The 10728-nt window shown below is 41.1% G+C and overlaps 1 protein-coding gene across 6 annotated transcripts; it reads left to right on the top strand.

The window, feature by feature from the left end:
* The first annotated feature begins 436 nt into the window (after positions 1 to 436).
* Positions 437 to 6888, top strand: LOC123109364 (uncharacterized). 6 transcript variants are annotated; one of them, XM_044530389.1, is made up of 13 exons: positions 437 to 1119; positions 1491 to 1992; positions 2125 to 3085; positions 3189 to 3303; positions 3414 to 3581; positions 3674 to 4038; positions 4567 to 4613; positions 4918 to 5419; positions 5521 to 5722; positions 5808 to 5945; positions 6065 to 6208; positions 6308 to 6514; positions 6600 to 6888. In XM_044530389.1, the coding sequence occupies exons 5-13, from the start codon at positions 3558 to 3560 to the stop codon at positions 6714 to 6716; spliced, it is 1746 nt and encodes a 581-aa protein (XP_044386324.1). In that variant the 5' UTR covers positions 437 to 1119; positions 1491 to 1992; positions 2125 to 3085; positions 3189 to 3303; positions 3414 to 3557; the 3' UTR covers positions 6717 to 6888. The 6 variants fall into 6 exon arrangements, with proteins under 6 accessions (XP_044386324.1, XP_044386327.1, XP_044386326.1 ...); XM_044530392.1 differs by having other exon boundaries at positions 1458 to 1992; positions 4918 to 5332; positions 5644 to 5722; XM_044530391.1 differs by having other exon boundaries at positions 1458 to 1992; positions 4918 to 5332.
* Positions 6889 to 10728: the final 3840 nt, after the last annotated feature.

Raw genomic sequence — 10728 nt, 5'->3', positions numbered from 1 at the left:
GTGTCTATCCGAGTATTAAACTTGGTGGAAAGCGTTGTTCAGAAGCTGGAGGTGATTTTGTAGGAGGTCCTTCTGTTGATGGCATTGGGCTCGACGGGGATAATGTATGTGTGCTACTCCATGTTTTGTTTGTTCTATTTTTCATTTTTCTTTGGCAAGTAACTGATGTGTTGTGTGCATGCTAACTGCCTTCTTTTTGCCTGTTTTACTCTGTAGGTTGTTCATAGGAAGCGCCGGCCTAAGGTTGTTGGGAGTGGAGCAAAGAAGAAGGTTGCAAAGTCTGCGGTGTCAAACGCTGGTGCTTGTGATAGGATCAATGTAACTGTTCGCTGTTCTTTGGGAGAGGTTTCTGAGGCGGCTACTCTTCTTGAGACACGACATAGAGATATTGTTCGTAAGGCTGGTTTTGGTTGTGTATTTAACTAGGTCTTGAAGGGCAATGTTTCACGTCTTCTGATGTGCCACTTGATGAAGAAGATTGACACGGCCACGATGCGGATTGACTGTGGCCCTAATAAAGTTCTTGTAGTCAGCAAAGAAGCCGTGCATCAGGCTTTTGGTTTCCCCATGGGTGATGACACAGCTCCCAGGCCAGCTGATAGCGGCCATGACGAGTCAATGGCTAGATTTAAGGCAGAGTTGGGTTTCAGCAAAGCTTCTGTGGTTGACACAAAAGACTTGAGGAATGTCTTGAAGCAGCTTGTAGTCGATGAGTCAAAGGATGCGCTTGCTATAAAGGTTTTCTTTGCTATCCTTTTTTCAAAAATGATATGCCCAGGTCCTGCTGTCCGTGTAGGCAAGGAGGCGGCAATGCTAGATGGTATTGTTTTTGAAGATATGGCAACGATGGATTTTTGCCAGCTAGTAGTGGATGAGTTAAAGCGTGCAGCTATCAGATGGCAAGATCCAAATATCATTCAAGCAGGTCCAGAAGGTTGTGGAGTAGTGCTAGTCCTTATGTATCTTGATTGTTGCCTACTGAAGGCCGTGTCTGTGATGCATGTGCAGACTCCGCGTGCAAATTTCCTGACAGAGAAGGTGCTGAATTCAATTTTCTTGAAAGATATTGTAAAGAAGGGTGTGAAAATTTTGGACGGCTATGTTTTTGGAAAATTTGGGGTGAGTTTTTCAACTTTCATGTGTTCTTTTACATCTTCTGTGTATTTTTCATGTGACTTTAATGGCTTACATGTTTTTTGTAAGTATTCTTAAGTGTATAAATTTTAGCTACCCCCCAATCATGTGGAGCTAACTGCTCTCTTTCAAATTTATTTTTGTTGGAAGTTAACATTTTATTTTTCTCCTTTTGTTTAAATTATGCGTGGACGTAACTGCTTTGTTAGAGTTTTTACAGAGAGTTAACTGCGTGAAGCATTGTTCTCAACTTCTGTAGCTATCTATTTTTTGTGTGTGTGTTGTGTTTTTGTGTAATCCTATTTTTGTTTTCATGTGCTTAGTGGAAATCCCGTAACCAGATTGCATATTCCCAGCAAGTTCCCCCTGGGCAAAGTCGTGATCGCGCTTTTCCTGATGCACATGTCCCTACCTACGCACCAAAAGAACATGCACATGATGAGGCTGGCTGTAGCCAGAATGCAGATGTAGCTTTTAATGTACAAAAATTGAGTAATGCCATGGAAGATGGTGGTGTATTTGCGAAGATTAATGGCTTATTGCAGAAGGTGGATGAGTTGGCCACTGAAGTTTCCACGACGTCTGATCGGCTGGGCTGCATTGCTGGCATTTTCCCTGAAGGTCATGGACCAAGGGAAGAATCAATGAAGGAGGCTACAGAGCGTGATGTTGCTATCATCGATAGTATCCGGAGCGCGACATCACACATTTGCACCACTTTCATTGACTTGAAGAAGAAACAAGATGCCATATGCAAAGGCTTTGAAAATGATGCTCGTATTATTGTGAGTCAGATTAGCAAGCAGAAGAATGACGTGTCTGCCCCTGTACGTGGCGATGATTGTACCGGGCAACGAGGTGAGGAGGCGAGGTGATCTTTTTCTATTTTTTTCTCTTCCATCTTTTACGCATTGTGATTAACTGTCTTGTACAAGATAGCTAACTACTGACCTTATTCCCCTCAACATCATGCGTGCATGCTTTTTCCAGGTTGTTGTGAATGCGCCTGATGATGATGAAGAGAAGCAAGAGCCCCCTACTGAATCTCCTCCGCATGATTTTAGTGACGACAATGTCATTGATGACGACTTGCTGGGTGGTGATTCTGATGGGGGTCGCAAGGTTGTTGACGACATCATTGATTATACAGAGGGAATTTTTGCACCAGACCTGCCCGTAGCCCAAGGTGATTGCGACAAATCTAATGAGCCATAGCTTGGTCAGCAAGTTCATCATGGTAGTGTTGGCATTTATGAAGGGAAGCACGACAGCGTATCAGTTACGATTGAAGGTGGTTTAGAATTTAAAGATCACGCTTCAAATGAATCTAGCCAGGTTGTCACTCACAATGCTGATAGTGGTTCAGGTTTGCTTGATGGTAGACAGGCGCCTGAAGGTGCTTGTGAGAGTGTGTTTGTCATGGATGGCGTTGGTGATGGTGTCAATCATGCAGCAAGTTGTGTAGGAAAACAAGCGCTGAGAGGTACATCTATGCCTGAAAGCATTGGAGCCAGAGGTGATGTATTTCCTATTCCGGTCCGCGAAATGCATGTTGTCGATGGAGCATGTGCATCGAACAAGGATGCGAAGCATACTGTTGTTTCTGAATTTCTGAAGGATGCTACAGTTGTTGACACCCACCCAGGTCGTGTTGCTCATGCTACTGTAGCAGACCCCAAGGATGCAAGTGTTTTCAATGTGTCTCATGTGCTAGACAAATCAAATGTTGACCGTGGTGCATCTGCTCCTGCGAGACTTTTTGGGAATCCTGCAGAAGTTACCGAGGGGTTAGATGCGAAGCTGAAAGATATAATTTCAAAAGCTATGATGCGCGGTAATTATAGTGTTGAGCCTCAGCCTGAAGTTGAACCCAACGTTGACAAAGTTGGTGCTGATGGCGCTTCTGAGGAGACAAATAGCGATGACTTGGGAGTGTCAATAAATGAGATAGGTAGCGATTTTTAGCTGCTTCTCGGTGTATGTGTTCTTTGCTTTTTATTAACTATTCAGTATCATTTTGCTAACTGCTAACCTTTTTTCACCCGTTATTATAGATTCATCTCAAACAGTCCCCAGTTTTACGCAAACCCCAACCACACCTGAAGCTGTGCAATGCATGAAGGACTTATACTCTGCTATTATGAGGTTAAGGAAGGACAAGAATAAAAAGTATTTACCAAACATCATTGTGTTTCGTCTTTACCTCATTTCTGATTTGTTGCCAACATTTTTATTCTTTGCATTTGTTAAAAGGTTTTCGTGTTTTTTTTCAATACTAGGGATGAGGTGCTGTTTGAGAATGCGTTTTGCAAAGCAACTGTCAAGCAGGTTGCGGAGTCTTTCAGAGTTGGTGGCATGCTGAACACTGCGGTTGCTTCTGTAGGAATTTTTCTTCTTCATTCGAAATACCAAAATTCTTCAAGATGGTGGCTCCATTTCATATTTCGGTAAGATCTTATATACATTATTATAGTGTTCATTTTTTTCTTGTTTTTTCATGAGCTTTTTATAGCTAACAGAGATGTTTCTTCATTTGCAGCAATCTATCTGGAAGGGGTCCTTTGATAATAGGCACTTGATCAGATTTTTCTTTGCCTATGCCGATGAGCCGCTGGATAAGAAGGATATTGTACTCTTTGGTGTCTTTGACCCTCCAGCTACCAGGGAAGGTGCGGGGCACTATTGCGTAGTTGCGCTAAACATTAAGCATTGTTGTTTTGAGCTGCTTGATTCTTGGCACCTTCCCGGTAGTGAGAGTGGCATAAGGGTCATAAACAGGATGGCGAAGAACATTAAGCAGCTTTGGAGGAATGGCTCGTCTGAGCGCAAGAAGAAGAAGTTGGATCCGGCAAACATTGACCATTTCCGTTTGCACCATGCCGTTGTGCCCCAGCAGGAAAACCCGTAATACATCTTTTTGCTTCTTTTCTTTTGTAGCTCGTGTTTTATCTAATTTTAAATCCAATCGTTTGTTAGAATTATTGTTTCTGTTTTTTACTTTGTTGTCTATTTAACTTATGTGTATTCTGCTCAAACGAATTAAACTTAACTGCCATAATTGTGTTTATTTATATGCTCATTTTTTCCATGTCTGTAAGTTAGGTCTCTGTGAACTAAACTGTGCATGTGTTCTAAGTTAACTGAAAGATCTTAAATGATGCTTTTTATCCTTATATACTTCGTGCATGATGTAACCATGCGAATGCATTAAGCTAACTTCATACATGTGTTTTTATATCCGTGGTCATCATATATATTTTATATTCACCTGTTATTTTTGAACTATTCTTTTTCATGGATCTTTTTAAGCCATCTGTCACATAACATTTTTCATATATCTGGTAACTGCACAGTTGTACTGAGCTAACTTGCAAATCCTGATTTTTTTCCTTGTGTGTATGCTGATAATAGTTTTATAATTATTTGATACAGTATCGACTGTGGTTTTTTCATGAATGAACTGCTGGAGACATATGATGGTGAGAGTTATGCTGCGTTTTCTCAAAAAGATATATATATATATATATATATATGGTCAGGGTTCAATCCCTGTATAGGTGGATTACTTGTGGGTTTTTTGACATTAATATTTGCGAGGTGCTGGGTTATTCTGGAGGTTTTGCCCTTTCTTTTTTTGTGTTCCTTTTGTTTGTTGTATATATATTTTTATTTTTGTAGTGGTCGTCCTATTTTATTATCAGCACACAGCCCCTTTCTATATTTTTTTCCTGTGCTCACCCGCCTTCCGTGTGCGCTCTTTTTTTTGTGGTTTTTGTGTTGCAGATCTTGGGCTAGACGAGCCTAAATTTAGTTTGTTCAAGAGCCAATGTGAGACGCAAGAAATTCAGGTAATATCGGATGATGACATATTGAAGTCAGTTGAAGCTGTTAAAGTAAAGAAGGACGGTGTGCACTCAAAATCAAAGGGGGTGACTTGGGCTGCCCCAAAGGCTGTGGATCGTTGTGTTGAGAGTGATGATGATTCTTTTATGCCTCCGGCGCCTAAAAAGGGTTTGCCGCCCAGAGCTGCTAGTCATATTAAAGCAACAGTGAAATCACCTCTTGTTATGAGTGACTATGATGATTTCATTTTGCATGGTGAGAGAACAGTGTTCACCAGGAGAAAATCAGTGGAGGAGCCATTGGTAGTGTCTAATAAAAGGCCAGTTGCTCTGTCAATGAGGCTGAGAATGCCTGTGTATGCTCTCAAGCCATTCAAGTTTCCATTTGTGGCTGTTGCAAAACAAATTTTGGACCTAATACTTAGCAAGGAGTTTATCGACAAGTATCCACAATGAGTCCAAGTTTTTTTTTCAAAAGTCCTTTTTCATTTTTGTTTTGGTGCTGCTTCATGCATCTTTTTCCTTTTTGTTTTTGTCCGCATAGGGTCCCTCTGTTTAAGTGCACTTCTCGAACTGGCGATGAATTTATAGCTGATGCTAAATATCTAGTTACCTACTTTGGTCCTGCCGGTTGCATTGATACTGAGTTGATGGATCTTGTGATCAGCTATTGGAAGGGAAGCCCTGACTACAATCATGTGTATAAATCCGGAGATAGGGTGTTGCTTAGCCCGTATGTGATAAATGTACGATGATCTATTTATGATGCATTCTTTTTGTTTTTTCTAGTATCTTCATAAATCATCATCATGTGTTTGTTATTTTTTCTAGTATCTTGTTGAAATTGAACCATACCATCGGCCAGTTGATGAAGATGGGCAGGAGATCCCGAGGCCGCCCTTCAATGTTAAACTTGCTGCTCAGAAGTTCAAGCTATACATAAAAGAGAACCTGCTCGCTGCAAACCTGGTTAGTGCATGGCGTTTTTTCGCCAAGTTATTTTTTTGTAGTGTTGTCTTCTAAACTGCTAAGACATTTGTAGCTAACTTCTTATGCTCTTCTTTGTCGTCTAATTCACATGTTGACAGATCATGCTACCATATTGGAATCGGAATCATTTCACACTGTACACTATGAACAAGTATCGTGAGTCCCTGGATATCCATGACTCGTGGAGATACACAGGGCGTAACCTTTCAAGGAACCGATTCCATGAAGAACATGTCGAAATTGTATGTGGTCTTTATTTCACTTTTTTTCCTTTTTTTCGTTCCACGTGCGTGTTGTGCTTTAAAGTATTTTCAAGTCTCAATTTTTTCTATCTCACACAGATGTCCAGGATGTCGTTGTTGATGAAGGAGGTGTATGGCGAAGCTGCATACAACTCTTCAAGACAGCCCCGTTGGGAACATCTGGCAGAGAGATGTAGCTACGCGAAAATGCTAGAGCAAGGGGTTAACGAATGTGGCTTTTACATGTTAAAAGCTGCTTTTTTGTATGATGGCATCAAGCTAGTAGAGGAAGTGAAGAAGCGTGATGTAATTTTTGCTGGATCATTTCTTTTTTTCTCAATCTAACTTTTTTTTCATGCTAACTGACACAACAATCTTGTTTTATCTGCAGCCATATTCTGCGTACTGGAAGGCCGAGTGCCTTTTTTATGTTCTTTTCCACCCTAATAATGAGGTTCGGCGCGACCAGTGGCCGGGGGAGATGGCTGACATTGCTAAGTTGTTATAAGCGGGATTGCAGGACAGCGGCGCAAGTAGATGAATATGTCGATGTGTTTTATGAATGTTTTTCTCATGTTTTATGTATTTTTGGAATTAACTGCACTATTGTTCAAGATGGTAACTTCATATCGTGGAGGAAGTTAACTGTCTCCTCAAAGCACATTTTTTATTCCACTTTCTACTAAATGTTTTTCCAGCAAGTTAACTGCTATCGTCAGGTCAAGTTAACTTCCATGAGTGAAATAGCTAACTTCCAGGAATAGCAATAGTTAGCACCAAGTTAACTGAGCGACTAATTATTTTTTCTTTTTTAATTGGGTCACGCTAACTGCGGGTATGAAATACCTAACTGCATGCGACGAGCAACATAACTGATTTTTTTGCTTCTTTTGTTTTTAATTCATTTTTATTCTTTCATACCTGTCAGGGATGAAATAGCTAACCATTGGACTGGGTAGACTTAACTGTGAAGGTTTACATTGCAGTTAACATCTTAAAGGAGGTTAGGAGTACATCTTAACAAGCAGTATCTCGGCCTGCAGTTAGCAATCAATTTTTTCCCGATGCAAATTACCCACAAAAACAGTTATGGAGGTCAACATAAGCAGCAATTAGAGAGCAGAGTATCTTGGCTTGCAGTTAGCAAGTGGTTTTTCTTGAAAATAATTTTAGGAGCCTCCATTGTCTTTACACTTGCACATTGATTGTCTGGGACGGCGACGGGGGCCATGGTCAAGAGAGGGAGCCGTCACTAGCGTGGAGCCGCGTGTTCACCAAATCAGTATCTGATTATGATTGTCATGGATAAGTAGACAGAGGCGGTGGTGCTCACAGGATCCTATTGGAATTTGGCGTCCTGGGGCAACGACAGAAGTTCACTGAAGTAGAGAAAGCCTGCTAACTGCTCTGTGCTCGGAATTGTTGCTAACTGAAGCAGAGAAAGCTTGCAAATCACAGTTGTGAAGCTAAGCTAACTGCACTGACTCAATGTGGTAACTTCAAGCCATGGTGTAACAAAAAGCATTTTTATTGTGAAGTTAACTTGCATATCATGGAGGTAGTTAACTGCACCATATGAAGATGGTAACTTCATGTCTTCGAGGAAGTTAACTGCATTTTTTAATTTTCCTTTTACTAAATGCTTTTTAGCAAGTAAACTACTAGTCAGGTGGACTGCCAGTTAACTGGACTGACTGCATGAAGTTAACTGCATTATTCATGGGATCTAACTGAAGCCTTTTTTTACGATTTTATTTTTATGCATGCTAACTATAGCCATGCACCCAAGCTTGTAAGGTTATTTTCAAGGAATTTATCGTCTTGAGGATCTGTACATGCTAACTGCAGCAACACACCCATGCTAACTTTGTACTTCAGAAAAATCATGATCAGAAAGGAGAGTGGAGGGGGAAGCTACATAAATCATGATGACATCTTTTCGCAAAATATATAGGGGGGGGGGGCGGGCGTAACCAGTATACCGTAAGTTGAATGTTTTTACAAGTGCTACATATATATATATATATATCTGTTTCACATGTGTATCTATATTTTTCTTTTTTCAATTTTTGAGCCTGTTGCTCCGTCTGGTTGGCTCCTGACCTCCTTTTGCCCCTGCAAGCTTCTGAGATGTTGTTTTGTGCTTTCTATTACATGCCTCGTCCTGTCCCTGGTGAACCATCTGCTCTGTCATTTCTAGAATCTCATTGCCTATTCTGACTACATCACACGTACGAGTGTTGTGCCCTTCGACCTTGTTACACTTTTTGCATCTTTTCTTAAAGATCTTGCCTTCCCCAACATCTTTGTTGATGCGCATCCTCTTTGGTGAAGGCTCAGCGTCTTCGTCACTATCACTTTTTTCATTACTGTCGTTGATAGCTTCCTCCTTCATAGTTGCTTTCGACAGCAGTTTCTTGATAGTTGCAGCAACCTTGGATTTTTCCACAGTCCCATATGTTTTCTCATGTGCTTGCAGAAGCTTTTGCTCTAACTGCCTTTTCACGCAAGTTCTTTTGTTGTGCCCATTAATCATATTGCAGTTGCTGCAAAGTCTGCTCCCTAGTGGCATGCCATCTTTTCCAATAAGTGGCTCTGGCCTAGTAGTTTTCGAACTGATTTTCTCACTAATTTCAGTTGGCTTTTGTTCTTGTTTCATGGCCGCACTTAGTTTGTTTCTACCTTTTGTTTTGCACACTGGGGGTGGGTGTATTTTGTCGCGATCATCATCCATACTTGACTTCTCAATCGCTGGATCTTTTTGTTCTGCCATTTCAGGGGCAACTTCATTTTCATCTACAGATGATTGTTTGCATTCCGTTAACTCCATGTCATCACTATTTAGATCATCTAGCTCTGGTTGCACTTGTTTCAGGCATGTCATCAGCCTGTTGTAAACTGCATCTGTCTTTACCCCCTTCTGGACAGTTTTTAGTGTCTCGTTCAGCAGCATTGTGCGGCGGTATTGAATTAGTGTACCATCTGCAGTTGTATTCCTGTAGTCTCTGCGGTTGAATGCCGAGTCACTATTTGCATCCCTTGTGTACCGTTGCAGTATGTACCGATCTGGTATTATAGCTACTCGCAGGTGTTCCAACAGTGCAATTATGTGATGCCGAGTCACTATTTGCATCCCTTGTGTACCGTTGCAGTATGTACCGATCTGGTATTATAGCTACTCGCAGGTGTTCCAACAGTGCAATTATGTGATGGCAGAATAGTCCTGACAGAATTGACATCATTTTCTTTGTCAGTTTGATCTTTTATTTTTATTAGACAAGAAAGAATATATGCATGATGAGTAGCTCTTTTTTCTTACCTGTGTGATCAAAGAGTTTGCACTCGCATTCTTACTCGCCATTTGTTTCATCAGCGACCACCTGGAATTCGTGCCTTGACCATGCGAATTTTTTCTCTTGGTTGTAGTGGTGTACGTAGTACTTCGTTGGATGCTCAGTTGACTGTTTGATTCGGAAGGCGCCGCTTTTGAAGAGTCTTTCACGGAATAAGTTGTAGACAGCGCGTGTGTACACGTCCATCAACTGTTTCTCGAAAAGGTACCTAGTGAGAGGGTTTCTGATACCCTTTAACATGGAACAAGCATTGTCGTTAGTGATACAATTTTTGTAACTTATAAATGGTGGAGTAATGAATTAACTGTCCGAGGGCCCTATTTTTATTTTTAAGTTCAACTGCAGCAGCCATTGAAAGCTAACTGCTGCAAGGTTTTTACAATGTAGGAGTTGCTCTTACCGTTGAAGCTATTGTCTCGGCAACCTCAAGCTGGTGCCTCTTCTGTATGCATTCATTGACATGTCTGGCAAATATGTGCATCACTTGTGTTTCTTTCACGAAAACTTTTTTCAGGATATGATTCATGCTTTCGCTTCTTTGTGTTGACGTCATTCTGGCGCAGAATATCTCCTTCCAGTATGCAGATATCCATGTTGTTCTCTCTTCCCATAGGCCCAGTAGGATGGTGTCATTCTGTAAGTTGTATGTGTCCATGAGGTCGTGCCATGCTGCTTCAAACTCTGCTGGCATGAGTGGATGGTTAAGGACTGCTGCGAGGTCTTCCTTAAATGTTTCATGTTCCAAGTATAATTTTGACAAATGATCTTTTATTTTTTTCATAATGTGCCATCGGCAGAGGCGGTGATGAGTTCTGAGGAAGACCTTAGGTGTAACTGCTTTCATGGTAGGGCATTGATCTGCAAAACAATGTTTTTGTCATTTCTTGGGTTATTTTTGTTATTAAAAAATAGTATTGAAAATAAAGGAGAAAGTTCTAGGGGCTTGGAGGTGTTCGAGGCAATACCTGTTAGTATGCAAGTTGGGTCTTTTCGCATGCACCGCTTAAAAGCATTAAAAATCCATTCGAATGAGTCGCTACTCTCATTCCCCACCAATGCAACTCCAAAAATTGTAGATTGCAGATTGTTGGGGATATAACTATTTGTGTAAGCCGCCCAGGAGTGGCCGGGTTACGCAAAGAGGGCTCACCGGAGAGAAGCCCAAGA

This window comes from Triticum aestivum, chromosome 1B (assembly GCF_018294505.1).
Source record: "Triticum aestivum cultivar Chinese Spring chromosome 1B, IWGSC CS RefSeq v2.1, whole genome shotgun sequence".
Classification (NCBI taxonomy): Eukaryota; Viridiplantae; Streptophyta; class Magnoliopsida; order Poales; family Poaceae; genus Triticum; species Triticum aestivum.
Note: the sequence above shows the minus strand (reverse complement) of the source record. Positions and strands in the feature narration are given on the sequence as shown.

What these genes read in the sequence shown, in the direction of transcription:
- LOC123109364 (XM_044530389.1), top strand. Translation starts at nt 3,558, where the DNA reads ATGGTGGCTCCATTTCATATTTCG. An exon ending in TGGCTCCATTTCATATTTCG is followed by an intron (nt 3,582 to 3,673) that starts GTAAGATCTTAT and finishes CTTCATTTGCAG; the next exon opens with CAATCTATCTGGAAGGGGTC. An exon ending in GTGCCCCAGCAGGAAAACCC is followed by an intron (nt 4,039 to 4,566) that starts GTAATACATCTT and finishes TATTTGATACAG; the next exon opens with TATCGACTGTGGTTTTTTCA.